At 54.5% G+C, this 25,068-nt stretch overlaps 1 protein-coding gene across 9 annotated transcripts in view; it reads right to left on the reverse strand.

Moving 5' to 3' along the window:
* Window positions 1–25,068, reverse strand: part of arap1 (ArfGAP with RhoGAP domain, ankyrin repeat and PH domain 1) — a 295,009-nt gene that overhangs the window by 125,386 nt on the left and 144,555 nt on the right. For all 9 annotated transcript variants that reach the window (XR_015079826.1, XM_085999757.1, XM_085999755.1 and 6 more), the window contains 7 exons: window positions 23,873–23,993; window positions 22,078–22,292; window positions 19,629–19,735; window positions 14,066–14,265; window positions 11,344–11,429; window positions 9,380–9,562; window positions 280–454 (listed from right to left, as the gene is read on the reverse strand). Coding sequence is in view for 8 of the 9 variants with exons in the window: in XM_085999757.1 (XP_085855883.1) it covers window positions 280–454; window positions 9,380–9,562; window positions 11,344–11,429; window positions 14,066–14,265; window positions 19,629–19,735; window positions 22,078–22,292; window positions 23,873–23,993 (1,087 nt within the window). In the remaining variant the exon portion in view is untranslated. The remainder of the gene's footprint in view (window positions 1–279; window positions 455–9,379; window positions 9,563–11,343; window positions 11,430–14,065; window positions 14,266–19,628; window positions 19,736–22,077; window positions 22,293–23,872; window positions 23,994–25,068) is intronic.

Raw genomic sequence — 25,068 nt, forward strand, 5'->3', positions numbered from 1 at the left:
GGAGTGGTTGAGGTGAATAGTATCGATGCATTTAAGGGGAAGCTGGATAAACACATGAGGGAGAAAGGAATAGAAGGATATGCTGATAGGGTGAGATGAAGAGGGTGGGAGGAGGCTGGTGTGGAGAATAAACACTGGCACGGACCAGTTGGGCCTGTTTCTGTGCTGTAAATACTGTGTAATCTGTGCCCTCTGGATGGACCTCGGTCTTTTTTTTTTAATCGTCTAGCGATTGCTGCCACGCACAGGTGAGCAGAGATTTGGGGGGACAGGGCTCACCTGAGTTTTTGTTTTGGTTCAGGAACTCCACTTGCAGCCTCTGGCCCGCGTGCTGGGCGAGGTCGATGGAACAGGGGAGGTCGGGGTCCCCCGAGAAGCAGCTAACGTCAGCCCCGCAGAACACCAGGGACATGGTCTCCTCGAGATCACTGGTCACCACGGCCGCGCACAGTGCCTGGAAAAAACAGCGGGGAATTTCCTTTACAGTAAAGCAAGGTGCAACAAACAATGAGCCCCTACCCCCCGCCCCCGCAGTTGGGTAGCCAATTACGGCCGGACGTATTCGTGGAGGCGTCGTCACATGACCTCCAACCGCCCAGCCCCCACACACCCGCCATTGGTCCATACATTGCCTTCCCACGCCGAATTGGGAAGCAAATAGACTCTTCATTTGCTCAATTGGCCGATTCTTGACAATCAGTCAAACAGTTTATTTATTCCCCGCCCCCCGCCAATCTCCAACATTTTTATTGTAGAAAGTATATACAGACCCTTAATTTTTAAATATTTCTTGAAATACTTTGCCGGGCAAAAAGGTTTTTTCCAAAGTGAAATAAAATTGGTGAGTGCAACAAGCAGTCTTTCACTGATAAGGCAACAAACATGGTCGTGACTGCAGGGGGTAGTGAGAGTCAACAGAGTTAAACAAACCCCGAGTCATAGTCATAGTCAGAACGGCACAGAAGGAGGCCATTCAGCCCATTGAGTCCGTGCCGGCTCTCTGTAGAGCAATCCAGTCAGTCCCATTCCCCCGCTCTATCCCCGTAGCCCTGCAAGTTTATTTCTCTCAAGTGACTATCCAGTCTCGCCTTGAAAACATTGAGGCCTAGAAATTGGGTTGGGGCACCAAAGTGGCGCAAAAGTCGCCTGAGCGCAGGATTTAGCGCAGCGATCGGAGTGATACCGATCGCCAGAAATTCAGTTTCAGTGCCCCTCGAGGGACACGGGGCGAGGCTCGAGGCGCTCCGCGTCCCTCTTAGGGCGCTGAAAATGATTATCGCAGCGCAACGTGCCGCAGCGCCACATGCTGCGGCACGGCACGCTGCGGTACTGCAGGCCTTCCTCCCACTGTTAAGGGGGCGGTGCCTGCAACAGCGCGATCCCCGCTCGCGAGTGCCGGCAAATGAGCCCGGCACCAAGGAGAAGTGCCGGGCTCTCGGGAAACAGCCGGCAATGCCGCGGGGGGGGGGGGGTTAGGAGGCCGGGGACGGAGGTGCTGGCAGGCGGCCGCCCCGCACCTCCACCTTAACTTGCGCCGCTGCCGGCACAGTAAGGCCCCATGAACCGGGCACGGGTAGCGAGCGGCGCAACTGCGGCGTTCGCTACCAAATATCGCGAACGGGGCATGAATGGGGCGCTGCGCACACCAATTAAATCATCGGTGGCGGTGCAGCGCAAATGCCTAACGCCACCATTAGCGCCCCTACTGAATATCGCCGGAGACGCAGCCAGTGGCGCTACAGCCACTGACTGCCTCTTCAGGCGCTAACAGGTGGCGCTACTCACCCAATTTCTCCCCGAGTGTCTCCGCTTCCACCACTTCCGTCGGCAGCGAGTTCCAGGTCCTCACCACTCGCTGTGTAAAAAAGTTGTTCCTCACGTCCTCCCTGTATCTCTCACCCAAAACCTTAAGTCTGTGTCCCCGAGTCCTTGTACCATCAACTAGTGGGAACAGCCTTTCCCCGTCTAGCCTATCCAAACCCACCATAATCTTGTACACCTCTATCAAATCACCCCGCAACCTCCTTTGCTCTAATGAAAACAAATCCAGCTTCTCCAACCTGTCCTTGTAGCTAAGATCCCCCATCCCCGGAACCATTGGCCCAGAAATTCGGGTCCCAACGCATGAGTGCGGACGGAGTACTCACACGTGGACCCGATGGAAGTGCCGGAATCTTGCATGCACTACGCATGCGCGGGAAACCGGCACTTCCGATCCTCTGAACTAAGGGGTTCAGAGGTCGAAGGCGTGCGCGCGGGAGTCCGCGCGTGCGCGTTGAACTTCCTTTTTTTTTCAGGTTTTAACGTGCGGGTAAGTCTGTACATTTTAGAAATGTAAAAAGCAGCCGTAAGGACTTTATTTTCAAAGGTAAGTGGTCAATTATTTAAAATTAAAACATTTTCCACAGGTTTTTTATTTTTAAATACAGCTGTACTTTAAAGCAAGGTAAGTTTATTTTTAACCCCGTTTTTTTATAAAATTATTTTTTTCAAAAATTTAAATTTTTGTTTAAAATAGTTATTTAATGTCATTTATAGTTTATTTACAAAGTGTGATTTTTTTAAAATTTATTTGAAGGTAAAGTACAGTTTTACAGCCTCAGCATTGATACGTTTTGACAGGTCTATCTGTCAAGACTTATGAATGAAGCATTCCCTGCTCCGATTGGCTGCCTGTTGCTCACGTGATCCCAGGGGATGCTTCGCACTAACTATGCCCCTGGGACATGCCCGCATAGCGCGCCGGCCTCTGGGACAGGCCTCGGAGAGGAATTCCACGCAGGCCAAGAGGTCAACGGGGGGGCCGAATTTCTGGGCCATTCTGTTTTGTAGACATGGTGGGCTGAAAATTCAGTAGGGTTAGCGCCCCATTTGAGGCGCTAGAGGGCCTAGCGCCGGAGTTATGGCCGGTTTGTAAATTCAGTGGGGCCCTGCCATCGGCGTTAGACCGGTTGCGCTGCGCCGGCACCGATGACGTCATCGGTGTGCGCAGTGTCCCGGTTGCCGTGGTGACGGGCCCCAACGCCGAAATTGAGTTGCAGCCGCCTCGCCCGTGGCAGCCGCAACTAACGATGTTTCAGCAGAGTCCTACGCGAGTTAGCGCCGGCGCATTAAGGTCGCGCGGCGGCCGGCCGCTTTCCCGCCGGCCGCCTGCCCGCACCTCCCTCCCCGGACTCCTGCACCCCCCCCCGCGGAACAGATGCGTCTGGCCTGCGAGCCCGGCACTTCTCCGAGGTGCCGGGCTCATTTTTTTCAAGATTTCAACGGCCAGCGGGCGGGTGCAGGCAGCTCCTCCTTAACTGAAGGAGGAGGCCTGCACTTCCCCAGCCTGCCGCACCGCATCGGGTGCCGCAGCGCCGGAATTGCGCCGCAATGCGGCAGTCAGCGCCCATTTCGAGGCGCTGACACCCTCCTGTAGCGCCGGCAGCCATTTGGGCGCGGCACTACTGAATTTTTGGCGCGCGCAGGGGGACTTAGCGCCGGCGCTAAATTTCCGGCGCTAAAGCCCTGGCGCGGCGCCAACTGAATTTCTAGGCCGGTGTCTCTGGTGACTTTTCTGAGGTGAAATCTCAAACCTTTGAAGTTTTGAAATGCAGAATATGACGTAACTCATGAACCTAATCCAGTGGTTTTCTGCCACCCTTTGTAAACTATAGGAGTGAATAAACAATTTGGGGCTGTGATAAGGATAAGCCACACAGGATGTGTTAATTAATGTAAACGTTTGACAGCTCAAACAGCTCAGACCAACATTGAAGGAACATTTCACTATCTCTGAATGATTGGTTTACTGCAAAAGACAAGGAAAACTGTGTAAAACACAGTGGCTAAAGAGTATCGGCACTGCAGTCGGGAGAAGGTGGATTGGCCGGTCATCTCGCCTACGAGGATCAGGCTGCAGTCGGAGGAAGGAGGGGCCTGGCCGGTCTTTTCGCTTACGAGGACCTACAATCACCGCTGGACTGATCATCAGTGGGTGGTTGTATGGACGATTTCCTGTAATATTATTGGTGGACTGATCGAATAGTGGTTGGGGTTTTGAATCTGTCTTAGGAACAATAAAAGGTTAAAGACAGCACCCGTGTGTCTGGTGTAAATTCTCACAAGTCTCAAGTCCGAACTCTCTAACCTGTTGGACGGGTCGAGGGGTAATTCCGCACATCCTACGTTATCACTAGTAAACGAAAGAGTTGAAAAAAAAATTAACATTTTAGCACCCTATGATTTTTCTCCCGTGTTTTTTTTGCTCCCCGCAGTGTCCTGGAGATTAATCTTCAATTCCTGGAGACTCCGGGGACAATGACGGAGCGTTGGCGACAACCCTAACCCCCAGGCTTTTGTCCTTAGTTAGGCCGCGAGCCCTCGAGAGCACTAATCTCGGATTCCTCGGCCACTCTCTCGCCCCCCCACCCCCCCCCCCGCAATATATCGTTTCCCCGACGAAACTCGGCAAGGAGTTCTCCAAAGGGCTTGTATTCCGTTTAGCGAGGGGGGGCGGGCGAAAATAGGGTTTCCAATTTTTTTTTAAACAGGAAATTATATTGTGACGTGAACGCAAAAGAAACATGATTGGACTCTATTTTAGAAGCAACTGATTTTCTTAATTGGTTGTCTGGAGCATTTTCCAAACCATGTGACCAGTTAACCCTTACCACACTGCCAGCTCCCACGTCCTCTGTGCTTCTCTCTCTCAAACTAACCCCAGAATGCCTCACATTCCCCTCTATTCCCAGAATTCCCCACATTTCCACTCTATTCCCAGAATTCCCCAGATACCCCTCTATTCCCAGAATTCCCCACATTCCCAGAATTCCCCACATTTCCCCTCTATTCCCAGAATTCCCCACATTCCCCTCGATTCCCAGAATTCCCCACATTCCCCTCTATTCCCAGAATTCCCCACATTCCCCGAATTGCCCACATTCCCACTCTCTCTATTCCCAGAATTCCCCACATTCCCCTCTATTCCCAGAATTCCCCACATCCCCTCCATTCCCAGAATTCCCCACATTCCCACTCTCTCTATTCCCAGAATTCCCCACATTCCCCTCTATTCCCAGAATTCCCCACATTCCCACTCTCTCTATTCCCAGGATTCCCTACATTCCCCTCTATTCCCAGAATTCCCCACATCCCCTCCATTCCCAGAATTCCCCACATCCCCCCCTCTCTATTCCCAGAATGCCCCTCTATTCCCAGAATTCCCCTCTATTCCCCACATTCCCAGAATTCCCCACATTCCCCCTCTCTCTATTTCCCAGAATGTCTCTCATTCCCCCCCCCTCTCTCTCTCGCCTACTACTACCCACAGGAGGCCCCACAACTCTCTCCCCCTCGGAGTGTCAGCCGAGATCAAGGGCTCCAGTCGCTGGAGTCGGACTTGAACCCACGACCGTTATGAGTCAGAGGCGAGAGCGCCGCCCACTCAGCCAATTCTGGAACTGGAAGCAACGACCTTAGACTCACTGAAGATCCAGGAAGCTTGCATGATGGGGCGGCCAAGATGGGCAGAGTGGTCTCTCTCTTTGTACTTATGGCACTATTTTGAAGAAGAGCAGGGGGAGTTCTCCCCGGTGTCCTGGGGCCAATATTTATCCCTCAATCAACATCACTAAAAACAGATGATCTGGCCATTATCACATTGCTGTTTGTGGGAGCTTACTGTGCAAAATTGTCTGCCGTGTTTCCCACATTACAACAGTGACTACACTTCAAAATGTAATTCATTGCCTGTAAAGCGCTTTGAGACGTCCGGTGGTCGTGAAAGGCGCTATAGAAATGCAAGTCTTTCTTTCTTTCTTTATCGCGCGAGCCTTACATTGCTCTGTCACCGCACGGGCTTTAGCCGTTCAGTTAGACCACACGTGCACTTATTGAAGAACTCCTCTTCGACCCTCACACCACTAGCACTTTACTTCTTTAAAATTATGAACGGGTTTCAATAGGGTAGACGTAGAGAAGATGTTTGCACTCATGGGGGGAGACCAGAACTAGGGGCCATCAATATAAGATAGTCTAATAAATCCAATCGGGAATTCAGGAGAAACGTCTTTACCCAGAGAGTGGGGAGAATGTGGAACTCGCTGCCACAGGGGGCGGTTGAGGCGAATAGTATTTAAGGGGAAGCTGGGTAAGCACGAGGGAGAAAGGAATAGGAGGATATGTTGATGAAGAGGGGTGGGAGGAGGCTCGAGTGGAGCGTTAAACACCGGCACGGACCAGTTGGGCCGAATGGCCTGTTTCTGTGCTGTATGTAATGCAAAGCAGTGAGACTGATACCATAGGGATTGGTAAGGAGCTTCACAGAAGACACGATTGAAGCTTTAACTCATTCAGCGGGGAGGGGAAAGGTAAATAAGCGTTTAAAATACTTTTTAAAAAAAGAAACAGGAAATTGAGGTTAAGGAAGTAAGGTTGCATAATCGCTTAGTGTGAAGGGGAACTTTTTCTTTAACTGTTTCTTGGGAGCAGATTCATTGAACCCTCCGACAGAGAGTCAGCCCAGTCATAGGAACACGAGGAGGCCATTCAGCCCCTTGAGCCTGTTACACCATTCAATGAGATCATGGCGGATCTGCATCTTAACTCCATCTACCCGCAATGGCTCCATAAAAACAAACTATTGAAGCACTGAGCAGCTCTAACTGCGACCAGGCTAAAAACCCACGAGATTTCAAGTCCGCCTTAACCGTCCCAACTGCATAAGATGGCACCTCCGACAGTGTGGCGCTCCCTCAGTACTGCCCCTCCGACAGTGCGGCACTCCCTCAGTACTGCCCCTCCGACAGTGCGGCGCTCCCTCAGTACTGCCCCTCCGACAGTGCGGCGCTCCCTCAGTACTGCCCCTCCGACAGTGCAGCGCTCCCTCAGTACTGCCCCTCTGACAGTGCAGCGCTCCCTCAGTACTGCCCCTCCGACAGTGCGGCGCTCCCTCAGTACTGCCCCTCCGACAGTGCAGCGCTCCCTCAGTACTGCCCCTCTGACAGTGCAGCGCTCCCTCAGTACTGCCCCTCCGACAGTGCGGCGCTCCCTCAGTACTGCCCCTCCGACAGTGCGGCGCTCCCTCAGTACTGCCCGTCCGACAGTGCAGCGCTCCCTCACTACTGACCCTCCGACAGTGCGGCGCTCCCTCAGTACTGCCCCTCCGACAGTGCGGCGCACCCTCAGTACTGCCCCTCCGACAGTGCGGCGCTCCCTCAGTACTGCCCGTCCAACAGTGCGGCACTCCCTCAGTACTGCCCCTCCGACAGTGTGGCGCTCCCTCAGTACTGCCCCTCCGACAGTGTGGCGCTCCCTCAGTACCGCCCCTCCGACAGTGCGGCGCTCCCTCTGTACTGCCCCTCCGACAGTGCAGCTATCCCTCAGTACTGCACTATTAGCCAAGGAGACACTGACCTGTTAAACCCTTTTCCAATTCCTAAACACACTTTGTTTTGCTCGGCTGCCTTGAGAGGGTCAAAGGTTAAACAGATACTTTAACATTAATTAATAAGTGATTCCAGCTGAAGAAATCCTTCAGAAGGGATCGGACCCGAGGAGAGGGACTGCAGATGTTGATGTTGATTTGCCGATACCAGTTTGGCCTTTGGCGTTTGATTTACTGGTTTTCTTTCCCGGAAGGAACAATAATTAATATTTTCCAAAAAATTACTTTCAGAAACCATAAACTAATATTTAGCGGCAGTGACAATTGTCCAGGGTAATCTCAGAAGGACCACTATTAAATTCTAAAACTCAGACAGCAGCGCCTGATACCAGGAAGACAGATCTTGCTCGACCGAGAACGCCAGATTAACTTGAATTCCCAATCCAGGATAAACAGGGCTACAACCCCGGGAGTCCCATCACCAATCCCAACCCCGAGAGTCCCATCACCAACCCCAACCCCAACCCAGGAGAGCCCCATCACCAACCCCAACCCAGGAGAGTCCCATCACCAACCCCAACCCAGGAGAGTCCCATCACCAACCCCAACCCAGGAGAGCCCCATCACCAACCCCAACCCAGGAGAGCCCCATCACCAACCCCAACCCAGGAGAGCCCCATCACCAACCCCAACCCAGGAGAGCCCCATCACCAACCCCAACCCCAACCCAGGAGAGCCCCATCACCAACCCCAACCCCAACCCAGGAGAGCCCCATCACCAACCCCAACCCCAACCCAGGAGAGCCCCATCACCAACCCCAACCCCAACCCAGGAGAGGCCCATCACCAACCCCAACCCAGGAGAGCCCCATCACCAATCCCAAGAGTCCCATCACCAACCCAGGAGAATCCCATCACCAACCCCAAGAGTCCCATCACCAACCCCAACCCCAACCCCAAGAGCCCCATCACCAATCCCAAGAGTCCCATCACCAACCCAGGAGAATCCCATCACCAACCCCAAGAGTCCCATCACCAACCCCAACCCCAAGAGTCCCATCACCAACCCCAAGAGTCCCATCAACAACCTAATCCAGGAGAGTCCCATCCCTCTGGGTTGATAAGTGGCAGGTAATATTCGCGCCACACAAGTGCCAGGCAATGACTATCTCCAACAAGAGAGTCTAACCACTGCCCCTTGACATTCAATGGCATTACCATCGCCAAATCCCCCAGCATCAACATCCTGGGGGTCACCATTGACCAGAAACCTAACTGGACCAGCCACATAAATACTGTGGCAACAAGAGCAGGTCAGAGGCTGGGTATTCTGCGGCGAGTATCTCACCTCCTGACTCCCCAAAGCCATTCCACCATCTACAAGGCACAAGTCAGGAGTGCAGCTCCAACAACACTCAAGAAGCTCAACACCATCCAGGACAAAGCAGCCTGCTTGATTGGCACCCCATCCACCACCTTAAACATTCACTCCCTCCACCACCGGCGTACCGTGGCTGCAGTGTGTACCATCTACAAGATGCACTGCAGCAACTCGCCAAGGCTTCTTCGGCAGCACCTCCCAAACCCGCGACCTCTTCCACCTAGAAGGACAAGGGCAGCAGACGCATGGGAACACCACCACCTCCAAGTTCCCCTCCACGTCACACACCATCCTGACTTGGAAATATATTGGCCGTTCCTTCATCGTCGCTGGGTCAAAATCCTGGAACTCCCTCCCTAACAGCACTGTGGGAGTACCTTCACCACACGGACTGCAGCGGTTCAAGAAGGCGGCTCACCACCACCTTCTCAAAGGGCAACTAGGGATGGGCAATAAACGCTGGGCCTCGCCAGCGACGCCCACATCCTGTGAACAAATAAACAACAAAAAAAATCACCAACCCGAATCCAGGAGAGTCCCTTGGGTGGTTTTCAAGACTCCTTGACCATTACCTTGTTCCCAACTTGGTCATGTCTAAACGAGAGGGGTTCCCTTGGATCAGCTCCAATTACCTTGTTCAGCTCCTCCTGGTTCCCAAACAGTAGGTGGTATTTGCGATACTTTCCCTCCCTGAACTTGGCGCTGATGAAGCGCTTGCGTTCCTGGCAGCTGCTTGCCTCGTTGATGGCCTCGCTGGGGGGTACGTTGGCTGCCCAGAATAGGTTGGCTTTCCGATTGCTGATACACTGGAACATCTGTTAATGGAGGGAAGGTACGGGGAGGGGGAAAAAGGTCAATCACAGCGCCAGTCCAGAACGAGCAATACACAAACATATAAACATAGAAGATAGGAGCAGGAGTAGGCCATTCGGCCCCTCGAGCCTGCTCCACCATTCAATGCGATCATGGCTGGTCATCCAAACTCAGTACCCTGTCCCTGCCTTCTCCCCATATCCCTTGATCCCTTTAGCCGTAAGAAATATATCCAACTCCTTCTTGAATATATTTAATGAATTGGCCTCTACTGCCTTCTGTGGTAGAGAATTCCACAGGTTCACCACTCTCTGGGTGAAGAAATTCCTCCTCATTTCTATCCTAAATGGCTTACCCCTTATCCTTAGACTGTGACCCCTGGTTCTGGACTCCCCCGCCATCGGGAACATCCTTCCTGCATCTAGTCTGTCCAGTCCTGTCAGAATTTTATAAGTTTCAATGAGATCCCCTCTCATTCTTCTAAACTCCAGCAAGTACAAGCCCAATCGACCCAATCTCTCCTCATACGTCATTCCTGCCATCCCAGGTATCAGCCTGGTGAATCTTCGCTGAACTCCTTCCATGGCAAGAACATCCTTCCTCAGATAAGGCGACCAAAACTGCACACAATACTCAAGGTGTGGTCTCACCAAGGCCCTGTACAACTGCAGCAAGACATCCTTGTTCCTGTACTCGAACCCTCACAAACCCGAGAGCCCCCTGGTGACACAGCGCCCCATGCGGCAACATTGAAATGGCCCCATTTTAAACTCCTTCCAGAAATCTGACTTCATCTGATGCACAGTCCCCTCACAAGGAAAACAGAGCAAACCCCCCCTGGGCACCTCATACGTGCCAAGGCCACTCGTTCTTCATTAGATGCAAAAATGGCCAGGATCGAGGGAGTACAACAAAAGCTCACCAGACTGATTGGTCTGAGTATTAAACAAGGCTTTAATCAACTGTTTTTCAACATGGCAATCTAGTTGCGTCCTTCACTAGTTCCTGTTAAAGAATGTCCTGAGCAAGCTGGGCCCATGCCCGAGTATTTATACTCTCCCTGGACAGCGCCACCAGCAGGCCGCCCAGTATCATTTCCACATGAATGACAAGATTCATGTCAGGGGGATTGTCCAATGATGAGAGATTGAGTAGATTGGGCCCATACTCTAGAGTTTAGAAGAATGAGCAGTGATCTAATTGATATGTGTGAGATTCTGAGGGGGATTGACAGGGTGGATGCTGAGAGGATGTTTCCCCTGTCTGGGGAGTCTAGAACCAGGGGTCACAGTCTCAGGATAAGGGGTCGGCCATTTAGGACTGAGATGAGGAGAAATTTCTTCACTCAGAGGGCGGTGAATCTTTGGAATTCTCTACCCCAGAGGGCTGTGGAGGCTCAGTCATTGGGTATATTCAAGGCTGAGATCGATAGATTTTTGGACTCTCGGGGAATCGAGGGATATGGAGATCGGGCAGGAAAGTGGAGTTGAGGTCGATGATCAGCCATGATCTCATTGAATGGCGGAGCAGGCTCGAGGGGCCGAATGGCCGACTCCTGCTCCTAATTCTTATGACTCAGGAGGTAGCCTACATCCGGCCGCATTCCTCATTCACACCAGGCTACACAGCCTAAGGCGCGACACATTTCAATGCACCTTAATCATCTGTCGAGAGGTCGCCGGCCTAAGTCTGCTTCTCTCTCTCTGACCGGCTGAGCGTTTCCCAGCACTTTCTGTATTTTATTTTCAGATTTCCAGCACGTGTGTTTTTTTTGCTTCTGTACCTGAATCATCTGTTCGGTCCAGACTTTCTTATCCATCTTCAGACTTCGCACTTTGGAAATCCCTGGGCCCAAGGCTCGGTGTTCCCCTGTGTGGAATATGGAATTGCAACAACCTCAATCAATAAAAACGTCCATTTACCTCCTGCTCCCTGCGTCGCCGCTGTGCTGAAATCGAGGTGCGTCACGCTGCTCCTTCCGCCAACTCTTCCCTTCCTTCCATTCCCTCAGCCTCAAAACTGGGAAACCCACAACTCTGACTCTTGTTCAGTTGAGTAGTAAAGAATTCAGTCTGATGGGTTACAATCACTTTATTTTTTCCACCCCAAGGTAAGAAAGCGCAGTATAATTTCTTCAGTGTATTAACGCAGTTTTACAGCGGTGTTTTTGTCAGCAGTTTTAAACGTAGGCATGCGCTCAATTCTCTCTCAAACATAACGCAAAAGCTGCTTTTTTTTTTTATATGCACTATTCTCTTTATCAAACTGAAAGAAGCCTTGCCTTATTTGGTAGTGTCTGGTAAATGCACCATCCTTCAGCCGATTCTTACGCACACAAGTTTACATTTCTCGCACATCAACATCCCCTTGCGTAGGTTGCAATGGTGTGTAGTGTAATGTTTACAGTAAGGCACTGCTATAAACATCCCAAGGCCTTACTTCAATCTTGAACACTGACCGTTGCTAAAATGATCTGTAATTCTTTCTCTCTCTCTCGACTGTTCCTGGGCTAGGATATCATTCTCTCCCTCATCTACCAGCCTCACTCAGGGCTCCCTTTCCCCTACAATCTATAAGCTTCTAACACCCACCTTAAAAGGCAGAACTAGCATTTCTATAGCACCTTCCATGGCCTCAGGACATCCCAAAGCACTTCACAGCCAATGAAGTACTTTTTGAAGTGAATCATTGAATGGTTACAGCACGGAAGGTGGCCAATCGGCCCGTCGTGCCTGTGCCGGCTCTCTGCAAGAGCACTACAGCTAGTCCCATTCCCCGCCCTTTCCCCGTAGCCCTGCAAATGTTTTATAATGTAGTCACTGCTGTAATGTAGGAAAACGTGGCAGCCAATTTCTGCACAGCAAGCTCCCACAAACAACATTGTGACAATGACCAGATCATCTCTTTCGGTGATGTTGGTTGAGGGATAAATATTGGCCCCAGGACACCGGAGAGAACTCCCCTGCACTTCTTCAAAACCGTGTGATCTTTTAAATCCACCTCAGAGCAGTCGAGGCCTCGGTTTAACATCTCATCCGAAAGACGGCACCTCCGACAGTGCAGCGCTCCCTCAGTACTGCCCCTCCGACAGTGCGGTGTTCCCTCAGTACTGCCCCTCCGACAGTGCGGCGCACCCTCAGTACTGCTCCTCCGACAGTGCAGCACTCCCTCAGTACTGCCCCTCCGACAGTGCGGCGCTCCCTCAGTACTGCCCCTCCGACAGTGCGGCGCTCCCTCAGTACTGCCCCTCCGACAGTGCGGCGCTCCCTCAGTACTGCCCCTCCGACAGTGCGGCGCTCCCTCAGTACTGCCCCTCCGACAGTGCAGCACTCCCTCAGTACTGCCCCTCCGACAGTGCAGCGCTCCCTCAGTACTGCCCCTCCGACAGTGCAGCGCTCCCTCAGTACTGCCCCTCCGACAGTGCGGCGCTCCCTCAGTACTGCCCCTCCGACAGTGCGGCGCTCCCTCAGTACTGCCCCTCCGACAGTGCGGCGCTCCCTCAGTACTGCCCCTCCGACAGTGCGGCGCTCCCTCAGTACTGCCCCTCCGACAGTGCAGAGCTCCCTCAGTACTGCCTTCCGACAGTGCAGAGCTCCCTCAGTACTGCCCCTCCGACAGTGCAGAGCTCCCTCAGTACTGCCCCTCTGGCAGTGCAGTGCTCCCTCAGTACTGCCCCTCAGTATTGCCCTTCCGACAGTGCAGCACTCCCTCAGTACTGCCCCTCCGACAGTGTCGGGCCTGGATTATGGGGCTCAAGCCTCTGGAGTGTGGCTCGAACCCACGACCTTCTGACTCAGAGAGGAGAGTGCTACCGACTGCTGAAAACATTTTTAAAAATGTGGATCCCGGTCTGGGAACACTGGTCACTCCAGAGACTGAAGCCCAGCTCCCAGGGAAAGTAGCCACTTGCGCCCCCTGTTGACGGGAGGTCCTGGGAGCTGATCCTGAACTTCATAAGAACATAACAAGTAAGAGCAGGAGTCGGCCATTTGGCCCCTCGAGCCTGCTCCATCATTCAATAAGATCATGGCTGATCTTCAACCTCAACTCCACTTTCCTGCCTGATCCCCATATCCCTCGATTCCCCTAGAGTCCAAAAATCTATCGATCTCAGTCTTGAATATACTCAATGACTGAGCATCCACAGATCCAAAGATTCACCACCCTCCGAGTGAAGAAATTCCTCCTCATCTCAGTCCTAAATGGCCGACCCCTTATCCTGAGACTGTGACCCCTAGTTCTAGACTCTCCAGCCAGGGGAAACACCTCTCAGCATCTACCCTGTCAATCCCCCTCAGAATCTTGTATGTTTCAATGAGGTCACCTCTCATTCTTCTAAACTCCAGAGAGTATCGGCCCATTCTACACAATCTCTCCTCATAGGACAGCCCTCTCATCCCAGGGATCAATCTAGTGAACCTTCGTCGCACCGCCTCCAAGGCGAGTATATCCTTCCTCCGATAAGGAGACCGAATCTGTGCATGGTACCCCAGGTGTGGTCTCACCTGCGCATTTCTTGCACATCACCAAACACAGGTTGATGGAGGCCCACTCGGGTTTGGGGGTTCCGCAGTCGACGCATGAAGTGTTCGACTCCACCGCCCAGATCTGCTCGGCAACCTCATAGTTGGACAAGGCCTCGGCCGTGGACTCTCGTAGAGCCTCTACCCACTCCTCCTTCTCACCTTCCGAGTCGGCTACAAAGCTGAAGAGCGGGGAAGAGAGAAAAATACAACACGTTACATAATAAAAAGAAAGATCTCGCATTTCTCCAGCGCCTTTCACCCCCTCTGGACGTCCCAAAACACTTTACAGCCAATGAAGTACTTTTTGTAGTGTAGTCACTGTTGTAATGTAGGAAACGTGTGTGGTAAACCACTGTCATACCTGTCTGTGTCTGTATGTGTATTCCACTAGGTACAGGTCTGGACATGCCTCGGCTGACTCCTCCCACTATTCCAGGTATATAAGTGACTACCTCCCAGTCCCTTAGTATTCTGGACGGGTCGACCACTCGAGACAAGACCTTCATTCTTTAGTTAATAAAAGCCTGATTGTTACTCGCTCAACTTCAGTCTTTTGAGTAATTGATGGCGTATCAATTTTATTAACTAAATTTTTTATAATGGAGAAGATCCTCACACCAGCATGCCTGGACCTGGACAGTCGGGAAGCGGACGCTTCCACCAAGTTTGCTCACTGGCTCACGTGCTTCGAGACATTCCTGACTGCCTCCACTGCGGTCGAAACGGATGCGGACAAACTGTCTGTCCTGATCTCCAAGGTGAACCACCGAGTGTACTCAGTCATCCGGGACGCGACCTCGTACACAGCCGCCCTCCAGCTCCTCAAGACCCAGTACACGCGCCCTGTGAACGAAGTATATGCTAGGCACCTTCTGGGGAGTCGCAAGCAACAACCTGGGGAATCGACTGAGGAATACCTCCAAGCACTGTCCGTGCTTGGCCGGGCCTGTGGGTGTAAGGCGGTAACGCCCACTAAGTACACGGAGGAACTGATCCGGGATGCCTTCGTAGCGGGCCACAGGTCCAACTACACCCGACAGCGACTGCTGGAGCAGAGTGACCTCACCCTCGACAAAGCCTCCGACATCGCACTAACGCTGGACGCAGCCTTCCGGGGCATGGATGCCTACTCCTCTGCACCGTGGACGCCGCGGGGAACGACAACCTGGGACACGGTAGGACAGCCCCATAGCACCGTGCCACCCCAGCCACAGCCCAACAACGGCCCAACTACCGCAGCAGTGTCCCAAAGCCAGACAGCAGTATCCCAAGGCCAGAAATGCTACTTCTGTGGCCAGGCCAAACACCCCAGAGCGCGCTGCCCGGCGAAGAATGCAACCTGCTCGAGCTGCGGGAAAAAGGGACACTACGCCAGCGTCTGCAAGGCCAAAGCCACCCCGAACGCCAGCAGCGCCGCGTGTGGGCCGTGCGAGCCGCCATCTTGGGCCTCCCCAGCCATGTGCGAACCACCGCAGCAGCAGCCATCTTGGACGACTCCAGCCACATGGGAATCATGGGCGCCGCCATCTTGGACACCAGCCGGGATGCAGCAGACCGCCAACCCCCCCCCCATCTGATACTCGCAGCGACACACCGACCCCTACGCTGGCCTCTGTGACGCTGGACCAAACGAGACCGCACCAGCTAGCTCGGTCCAAAATGGACGTTAAGGTAAACGGCCATGCAATAAACTGCCTTTTTGACTCCGGGAGCACAGAGAGCTTCATCCACCCCGACACGGTGCGGCGTTGCTCTCTCCCAGTCCTGCCTGCGCACCAGCGGATTTCTATGGCCTCCGAGTCCCAGTCAGCGGACATTGGCGGCTACTGCGTGGTGACACTAGTAGTAGACGGGACTGTGTTCAATAATTTTAAACTCCTGGTCCTGCCCGACCTTTGCGCTGCCGTTCTACTGGGGTTGGATTTCCAGTGCCACCTCAAAAGCGTTACGATGGCGTACGGTGGCCCCCTCCCCCCACTCACAGTCCGCAGCCAGCAGCCTCCAAATTGCCCGCCGCGCACTAGATGCAACCTCTCCACACTCAGAGTCCCACCCCCCCCACTGTTTGCTAACCTCACCCCCGACTGTAAGCCCATCGCCACAAAGAGCAGGCGATACAGTGCCGGGGACAGGGTTTTCATCAAAACCGAAGTGGAACGGCTCCTGAAGGAGGGGATTATTGAGGGCAGCTCCAGCCCCTGGCGAGCCCAGGTTGTGGTCGTTAAGACCGGCGAGAAACAACGCCTGGTCATCGACTACAGCCAAACAATAAACCGCTACACCCTGCTGGACGCCTACCCACTCCCCCGCATAGCTGACATGGTCAACCAGATCGCGCAGTACCGCGTCTTTTCGACCATTGACCTGAAATCAGCGTACCACCAGCTCCCCATCAGCCCTGAAGACCGCCAGTATACTGCTTTTGAGGCAAACGGCCGCCTCTATCACTTCCTTAGGGTTCCCTTCGGCGTTACCAACGGGGTCTCCGTCTTCCAAAGGGAGATGGACCGGATGGTCGATCAAAACGAGCTGCAGGCCACTTTCCCTTACCTAGATAATGTGACCATCTGCGGCCATGACTTGCAGGACCATGACGCAAACCTCGAGAAATTCCTCCGCACCGCCCAACTCCTGAACCTGACATATAACAAGGAGAAGTGCATATTCCGCACAGACCGCCTCGCCATCCTTGGCTGTGTTGTAGAACACGGGGTCATCGGTCCCGACCCGGACCGGATGCGTCCCCTTATGGAACTCCCACTGCCCCACTGCCTAAAAGCTCTGAAGAGGTGCCTAGGGTTTTTTTCCTACTACGCTCAGTGGGTCCCCTACTATGCAGACAAAGCCCGTCCGCTGATCAAGTCCACCTCTTTTCCCGTGACGGCAGAGGCCCGCTTAGCCTTCCACCGTATCAAGGAAGACATTGCCAAAGCCACCATGCACGCAGTGGACGAATCCATCCCCTTCCAGGTGGAAAGCGATGCGTCCGACTTCGCTCTGGCCGCCACCCTTAATCAGGCGGGGAGACCTGTGGCATTCTTCTCACGAACCCTCCAGGGCCCGGAGACCAGACACTCCGCGGTCGAGAAGGAGGCCCAGGCTATCGTGGAGGCTGTGCGTCATTGGAGGCACTACCTGGCCGGAAAACGATTTACCCTGCTCACTGACCAGCGTTCAGTTGCTTTTATGTTCAACAACAAGCAGAGGGGCAAAATCAAAAATGACAAGATCTTGAGGTGGAGAATCGAACTTTCCACCTACAATTACGAGATCTTGTACCGGCCTGGGAAGCTCAATGAACCCCCAGATGCCCTATCGCGTGGCACCTGCGCCAGCGCGCAGATCGATAGGCTGAGGGCCCTCCACAATGACCTCTGCCACCCGGGGGTCACCAGGTTCTTCCACTTCATCAAGGCCCGCAACCTGCCTTACTCCATTGAGGAGGTCAGGACCATGACCAAGAACTGCCAAGTCTGCGCTGAGTGCAAACCGCACTTTTATAGACCAGACAGAGCCCACCTGATAAAAGCCACTCGCCCTTTCGAACGCCTGAGCGTCGACTTTAAAGGGCCTCTCCCCTCCTCCGACCGCAATGTGTACTTCCTCAACATCATTGACGAGTACTCCCGGTTCCCGTTCGCTATCCCCTGCCCGGACATGACCAGTGCCACGGTCATTAAATGTCTGAACAGCCTCTTCACCCTGTTCGGTTTCCCCAGCTATATCCATAGCGACCGGGGCTCATCGTTTATGAGCGACGAACTCCGCCAGTACCTGCTCGCTAGGGGTATAGCCACAAGCAGGACCACCAGTTACAACCCCCGGGGGAACGGACAGGTGGAAAGAGAGAATGCAACTGTTTGGAAGGCTGCCCTACTAGCCTTAAAGTCTAGGGGCCTTCCGACCTCCCGCTGGCAGGAGGTGCTCCCCGATGCGCTCCACTCGATTCGGTCACTTCTCTGCACTGCCACCAATGCCACCCCTCACGAGAAAATGTTTGTCTTCCCAAGGAAGTCCACATCGGGGACATCGTTACCGCCATGGCTGACGTCCCCAGGGCCGGTACTACTGAGAAGACACGTGAGGGCCAATAAAACGGACCCCCTGGTCGAGAGGGTCGACCTCCTCCACGCCAACCCCCAGTACGCTTACATTGCGTACCCGGACGGGCGGGAGGACACAGTCTCCATACGAGACCTCGCACCCTCGGGGACCGCTGTAACCCACTACCCATTACCACCCCCCCCAACGACCCGATATCCAACCCCAGCAGCCGGCTCGCCTTGGACCGTCACCCACGAGGACTACACTCCAGGGCCCCAGCCTACACGGGACGCGACGCCGGAAGCTCCACCACCCCTGCCGTCGCCACGTCGATCACAGCGGCAGACAAGACCTCCGGAGAGACTCCAATACACGAACTTTTAAATACACTTCACCCCGCCGGACTCATTTTTAAACAAGGGGTGAATGTGGTAAACCACTGTCATACCTGTCTGTGTCTGTATGTGTATTCCACTAGGTACAGGTCTGGACATGCCTCGGCTGACTCCTCCCACTATTCCAGGTATATAAGTGACTACCTCCCAGTCCCTTAGTATTCTGGACGGGTCGACCACTCGAGACAAGACCTTCATTCTTTAGTTAATAAAAGCCTGATTGTTACTCGCTCAACTTCAGTCTTTTGAGTAATTGATGGCGTATCAACGTGGCAGCCAATTTGCGCACAGCAAGCTCCCGCAATCAGCAATGCGATAATGATCAGATTTACTGTTTTAATGATGATTAAAGGATTCGATCGGGTAGAGAGAGAGAAACTATTTCCTCTGGTGGGGGGAGTCCAGAACAAGGGGGCAGAACCTTAAAATTAGAGCCAGGTCGTTCAGGGGTGATGTCAGGAAGCACTTCTTCACACAAAGGGTGGTGGAAATCTGGAACTCTCCCCCCCAGAAAGCTGTTGAGGCTGGGGGTCAATTAGAAATTTCAAAACTGGGATTGATAGATTTTTGTTGGGTAAAGGTATTAAGGGCTGCGGAACCAAGGCAGGTAGATGGAGTTAAGATACAGATCAGCCGTGAGAGATAGAGAGAGGCAGAGAGAACAAGACAGAAAGGGAGACAGAGAGAGAGAGAGAGCGAGAGATCAGAGAGCGAGAGCGAGAGATCAGAGAGCGAGAGATCAGAGAGCGAGAGATCAGAGAGCGAGAGATCAGAGCGCGGGGGAGAAAGAAAGAGAAATGAGAGAATGAGAATGAGGGAGGCCAGAGCAAGAGAGATCGATAGATGTTGGAGGTGAGTGAAGGATAGACTCACAGAAACAGGAGCCACCCAGTCTAGCCCACCCTCCTGCTCGGTCCCCATACCCTTTGATGTCCCTCTTTCCCATGGAATTCCCTTCTGAAAGGGTCTGCTGCATCCAGGGAGCAGTATGCCAATAACCGGAATGTTTCTCAAAGGCTGCTCTCTCCCACCCGCCCCTGGCCTCAGTATTCCCGAGGTGGGTGGGGGTGGGGGTGGGGGGGCGGGGGCGGGGGGGACGGTACCTGAAGGTCTTGTAAGGAGTCGTGAGGTCGAATCCTCGTCTGTCCGCGTCCTTCACCGTGGCCACGTTCATCTCCACGGACGTGATGCCGATTCCCAGTCTGTAGTCCTGTGGGTCAAAGCACGGAATAAACCAACACCGAATAAACGGCAGGTGGTGCGATCCACACAGTATCACCGACTCCCAGACACACGGGACACATCACTACACGGCTTCAGGGGAGGGGACAGAGAGAGGGAGAGGATAGGGGAAGGGGGAGAGGGAGAGGATAGGGGAATGGAGAGAGGGAGGGAGAGGGAGGGAGGGAAGGAGAGTGGGAGGGAAGGAGGTAGAGAGGGTGGGAGGGAAAGAGGGAGAGAGGGACGGAGGGAGGGGGAGGGAGAGAGGGGCGGAGGGAGGGAGGGAGGGAGGGAGAGAGAGGGAGGGAAGGAGAGTGGGAGGGAAGGAGGTAGAGAGGGTGGGAGGGAAAGAGGGAGAGTGGGAAGGAGGGAGGGAAGGAGAGAGGATGGGAGTGAGGGAGAGAGGGACGGAGGGAGGGGGGAGGGAGAGAGGATCGGAGGGAGGGAGGGAGAGAGGGACGGAGGGAGGGGGGAGGGAGAGAGGATCGGAGGGAGGGAGGGAGAGCGGGTGGGAGGGAAAGAGGGAGAGTGGGAAGGAGGGAGGGAAGGAGAGAGGATGGGAGTGAGGGAGAGAGGGAGGGAGGGAGAGATGGACGGAGGGAGGGAGAGAGGGGCGGAGGGAGGGAGAGAGGGGCGGAGGGAGGGAGAGAGGGGCGGAGGGAGGGAGAGAGGGGCGGAGGGGGGGGAAGAGTGTGTTTAGGCCCAATGCTTCAGCCATCGTGATCGTGGGGCAGGTTCAATTGACCAGCTGGTCATCCCTCCCCCTGAAATTCGTCTGCTTGTGAGCTTTAAGCCACAGTCTGTGAGCAAGTCCAGGGAAATTCCACTCTCCCTGGGGGCTTCCAGTTTCTGTTCAGGACAGACATTATTGCAGTAATAAACAGCAGGTATCAGGAATGAATTTGCATTGATACAGCACCTCATCACATACTCAGGTCAGGCAATAGCATTTTACAACCAATAGAGATAACTTTTGAAGTATCCTGTCATGCAGGTAAATCATTTTGCGCACAGCATGCTCCCACAAACAGCAATGAGATAATGGCCAAACAATCTGTTTTAGTGATGTTAATTGAGCAATAAATATTGTCCAAGACACCGGGGAGAACTCCCCTGCTCTTCTTCGGAATAGTGCAGTGGGACCTTAAACGTCCACCTGAGAGAGCAGACGGGGCCTCAAGTTTAACGTCTCATCCAAAAGACGGCCCCTCCGACAGTGCGGCGCTCCCTCAGTACTGCCCCTCCGACAGTGCGGCGCTCCCTCAGTACTGCCCCTCCGACAGTGCACCGCTCCCTCAGTACTGCCCCTCCGACAGTGCGGCGCTCCCTCGGTACTGCCCCTCCGACAGTGCGGCGCTCCCTCAGTACTGCCCCTCCGACAGTGCGGCGCTCCCTCAGTACTGCACCTCCGACAGTGCGGCGCTCCCTCAGTACTGCCCCTCCGACAGTGCGGCGCTCCCTCAGTACTGCACCTCCGACAGTGCGGCGCTCCCTCAGTACTGCCCCTCCGACAGTGCGGCGCTCCCTCAGTACTGCACCTCCGACAGTGCGGCGCTCCCTCGGTACTGCCCCTCCGACAGTGCGGCGCTCCCTCGGTACTGCCCCTCCGACAGTGCGGCGCTCCCTCGGTACTGCCCCTCCGACAGTGCGGCGCTCCCTCAGTACTGCCCCTCCGACAGTGCGGCGCTCCCTCAGTACTGCCCCTCCGACAGTGCGGCGCTCCCTCGGTACTGCCCCTCCGACAGTGCGGCGCTCCCTCAGTACTGCCCCTCCGACAGTGCGGCGCTCCCTCGGTACTGCCCCTCCGACACTCCCTCAGTACTGCCCCTCCGACAGTGCGGCGCTCCCTCAGTACTGCCCCTCCGACAGTGCGGCGCTCCCTCAGTACTGCCCCTCCGACAGTGCGGCGCTCCCTCAGTACTGCCCCTCCGACAGTGCGGCGCTCCCTCAGTATTGCACTGGACTGTCAGCCTAGACTTTGTGCTCCAGTCTCCGGAGTGGGACTTGAACCCACAACCTTCTGACTCAGAGGCGAGAGTGCTGCCCACTGAGGGCACTGGAAGCAGATTCAACAGTAAACTTCAAAAGGGAATTGGATAAATACTGGAAAAGGAAAAATTTGCAGGGCTGTGGGGAAAGAGCTGGGGGAGTGGGACTAATTGGAGAGCTCTTTCAAAGAGCCGGCACAGGCACGATGGGTCGAATGGCCTCCTTCTGTGCTGTATGTTCTATGATGTAATGGGACCATTAACACTAAAATGATCCGTATCACAGCATCTACTGCTAACCAGGTCCCTCTTGTGTAGCTGAGGAAAGCTGGAAGCTGCTCACCTCCTCGTTCTTGTACAGCCACACCTTGTCCCCACGTATAGACACGAAGACCTTACTGCGAGAGGCGCGGCTCTCCAGATAGCCGTACTTCTGCCCCAGGTCCGAGACGCTTTCTCGTAGGAAGTAATCCGACATTCGAGCTGCCTGCAGGTCGCGTTTCTCCTTCTTCTCTTCCACTGTTTGCTGGATGACCCGGACCCAATCGTTCCGCTCTCCTGCGAGGGACACAGTACGGAGAACCGAGGTCAGCCCCATCCATCCTCTGTCTCCAACTCTCACTCCCCCTCACTCACTCTCGCCATCTCTGTGTCTCTCTTTCTCCGTCTCTGTCTCTCTCTCGCCATCTCTGTGTCTCTCTTACTCAGTCTCTGTCTCACTCTCACCCTCTCTGTGTGCACCCAGTAATTCCGGTCCCAGCGTGTGAGTACGGACGGGGTACTCATGCGTGGGCCCGTTGGAAGTGCTGGATTTCAGCATGCACAGCGCATGCGCGGAAAACCGGCATTTCCTCTCCTCTGAACCAAGGGGTTAAGAGGCGGTTCCCGTGCGACGTTGGAGGCAGCGCGTACGCGTTGAACTTCGTTTTTTTTGACAGGTTTGTCCGTGCGTGAAGGCCTCCACTTTTTAACGAATGTAAAAAGCAGACGTAAGGACTTAGTTTTATAAGGTAAGTGGTCTAATAATTAAAGTTAGAAAATTTTTTCCACAGGTTTATTATTTTTGAAGAATTTACAGTAAGGGAAGTGTATTTTTAGACCCGATTTCTTGAAAAAAAAATTTTGGCAGAAATTTGAATAATTGTTTAAAATAGTTTTTTAAAGTTATTAATAGTTAATTTAATTATTGGAATGTTTTTTTAACTTTTATTTAAAGTTTAAGTAGTGTTTTGGGCGCCCGTAGTTTTCATGAGTTTGACAGGTCTTCTGTCTAACTCATGAATGGACTTTTGTAAACTCTCATTGGTTGCCCAGTGCTCTCGTGATCCCAGCCAGCTCATCGCACTAAGTACGCCGCTGGATCACGCACGCACAGCGCGCCGGGAGCTGAACCGGGCCACAGACCGGAAATCCACGCAGGCCCAGTCTTCAAATGTCAGCGCGCTATGTAAGTGTAGGTCGGGGGCTTGCACCCGCGGGAAGCCCCCGACCCGAATTTCTGGGCCATTGTCTCTTTCTCAGACTCCATCTCTTTCTCTCTATCTCATTGTCTCTCTTTCCTTGTCTTCATCTCTCTCTCAATCTCCGTGCCTCTCTTTCTCGGTCTCTGTCTCTCTCACTTTCTTTATCCCCATGTCTCTTTCTCTGTTTCCATCTCTATCTCCCTTTTCTCTCTCCCTCTCTTTCTGTCTCCATCTTTCTCTCTCGCCGTGTCCCTCTTTCCTTGTGTCCATCTCTCTTTCTCTCTCACCATGTCTCTCTTCCTCTGTCTCCGTCTCTCTCTCCATCTCCATGTTTCTCTCTCTCTGTCTCCATCTCGGAGTATTGGCAAACTATGCAACTTGGGGAGGCATCACGATCACCCCCCCACCTACAATACCTTCACACACACACACACACTGGGCTTTACAGCAGTGGTCATCGGATAGCAATCAGGAGGAGCCACCCTGGCCCGATTTCACCTCCCTCCCGAACCCATTGGGTAACCGTAGGGCCACCTGAGCGCAGCCCCTGCGGACACCAGCTCGCTCGACACAGACCAGAGCCCCAACCAGGGACCCTCCCAGTCTGTACACCTCGACTCCTCCCAGAGTGTCCGCCTGGAGTCGCGCTTCATTCCAAGATAAATCTCAACTCACCGTCGCTCTCCGCACGGAACACGAAGGTCCGGTTCAACGTGATGACCTCAAACTTCTGGTCCCCGACACACGAAACCCGTGTGATGGATTTGAGGGAGATAACGCGCTTGGAATAAACCTCCTGGAAATCGGAAACATCGGTTAAACAAGAGCACTGTTAGGAAAGGATGGGGCAGGGTAGCTCGAAGCAGAGCGTTTCCACTCCAGAGACTGGAGCCCCATAATCCAGATGGGAGAGAGGGGACGAGGGAGTGAGGGGACGGGGGAGTGAGGCGGCGGGGGAGCGAGGGGGTGAGGGAGCGAGGGAGCGAGGGAGCGAGGGGGTGAGGAGTGAGGAGTGAGGGGGTGAGGGATTGAGGAAATGAGGGAGTGAGAGGGTGAGGGATCAAGGGAGTGAGGAAGCGAGGGGACGAGGGAATGAAAGGGTGATGGAGCGAGGGAGCGAGGGGGTGAGGGAGTGAGGCAGTGAGAGGGTGAGGGAGCGGGGCAGAGGAGCGAGGGAGTGAGAGGACGAGGGAGTGAGGGGACGAGGGCGTGAGGGGACGAGGGCGTGAGGGGACGAGGGCGTGAGGGGACGAGAGCGTGAGGGGACGAGGGAGTGAGGGGACGAGGGAGTGAGGGGACGAGGGAGTGAGGGGACGAGGGAGTGAGGGGGCGAGGGAGTGAGGGGGCGAGGGAGTGAGGGGGCGAGGGAGTGAGGGGGCGAGGGGGTGGGGAGTGAGGGGGCGGGGGGCAGAGGAGCGAGGGACTGAGGGGGTGAGGGAGTGAGGGGGCGAGGGAGCAAGAGGGTGAGGTGGCGGGGGGATGAGGGAGTGAGGGAGTGGGGGAGTGAGGGGGCCAGGGAGCATGGCGACGAGGGAGTGAGAGGGTGAGGGAGTGAGGGAGCGAGGGAGTGAGAGGGTGAGGTATAGAGGGAACGAGGGAGTGAGAGAGCGAGGGGGTGACGGAGTGAGGGGGTGGGGGAGCGAGGGGGCGGGGGGAGCGAGGGGGCGGAGGAGCGAGGGGGCGGGGGAGCGAGGGGGCGGGGGGAGCGAGGGGGCGGGGGAGTGAGGGGGCGAGGGGGGCGGGGGAGCGAGGGGGCAAGGGGGCGAGGGCAGAGGGGGCGAGGGGGCGGGGGGGGGCGGGGGGAGCGAGGGGGCGAGGGCAGAGGGGGCGAGGGGGGCGAGGGAGCGAGGGGGCGAGGGGGCGAGGGAGTG

This window comes from Somniosus microcephalus, chromosome 10 (assembly GCF_052327205.1).
Source record: "Somniosus microcephalus isolate GS21.2 chromosome 10, FLI_Smic_1.0, whole genome shotgun sequence".
NCBI lineage: Eukaryota > Metazoa > Chordata > Chondrichthyes > Squaliformes > Somniosidae > Somniosus > Somniosus microcephalus.